The sequence below is a fragment of the Fusarium odoratissimum genome (genome assembly GCF_000260195.1).
Source record: "Fusarium odoratissimum NRRL 54006 unplaced genomic scaffold supercont1.408, whole genome shotgun sequence".
Classification (NCBI taxonomy): domain Eukaryota; kingdom Fungi; phylum Ascomycota; class Sordariomycetes; order Hypocreales; family Nectriaceae; genus Fusarium; species Fusarium odoratissimum.
The window spans coordinates 242-1060 of record NW_022159094.1 but is presented as its reverse complement, the minus strand read 5'-3'; the positions used below and the strand labels follow the sequence as shown (position 1 = coordinate 1060).

Sequence of the window (819 nt, the reverse complement as noted above, 5' to 3'; positions counted from 1 at the left end):
CTGGCCAACTCGCTTGTCTGGCCAACTCGCTTATCAACTACGTTATATAGCTATATAAATTTAGCTAATTATAGCGATAGTAATTATAAGCCTTAATTAACTTACTATTTCAATGTATAAGTATTTTGTACTAGTATCTTTCAATTATTATAAGATCACAATGGTCTACTTTAAGAGGTCAACTTCTGCGCCGTGCCACTTTGAGATACTGACAAATTCGGAAGAGACTCAACACTCAGCAATCTCCACACTATATAACGTCCTGAGCCTGCTTGCGCATCTGCTTGCTCGAACAGATACTTCTTACTACCATGAACTTCGCCATTCTATTGTGGGGCTTTCTCCTCTCTCAAGGTGTTTCGGCCTTACCCATTAGTCCGCATGACCGAGACCCACAAGGAGTTCGCCTAGACATTAGAAGCAAAGACGAATGCATGGAGTCGAAAAATATATATCAGTTTATGAAGTGTTTTTTGGTAGACAGTCAGTCACAGACATGAGAGTTAGACCAACCTCGAAAGGGGTTAACGATAAAGATCAAACAGCAAGCGCACTACTTCTTTCCAAGCACTCCCAAAAGGACCGGTCGCGCGGCATACAGATAATTCCACTGCTCAGCTATCAAGCTCCACTAATGGCGGCATAAACTAGATTCAGGTCGTGTCACTAAGAGTCTAATCATGATACCTTGAGGGAGGTTGGCAGGAGAAAGGAGGCAAAATGAAATCGAACTTTGAAATCAAACAGATTACTCGCAAAGACATAATATAGCAGGTTTATATCAACATAGCTAAAATAGAATTTTGCTCAAGTCACGCC

At 41.1% G+C, this 819-nt stretch overlaps 1 protein-coding gene across 1 annotated transcript; it reads left to right on the top strand.

Annotated features, from left to right (window-relative positions):
* Positions 1–296: 296 nt before the first annotated feature.
* Positions 297–401, top strand: FOIG_16970 (uncharacterized protein; the record flags this gene model as incomplete). Its single annotated transcript, XM_031218451.1, has 1 exon — positions 297–401. A coding segment is annotated over one exon (105 nt), but the record flags the coding sequence as incomplete, so codon positions are not given.
* Positions 402–819: the final 418 nt, after the last annotated feature.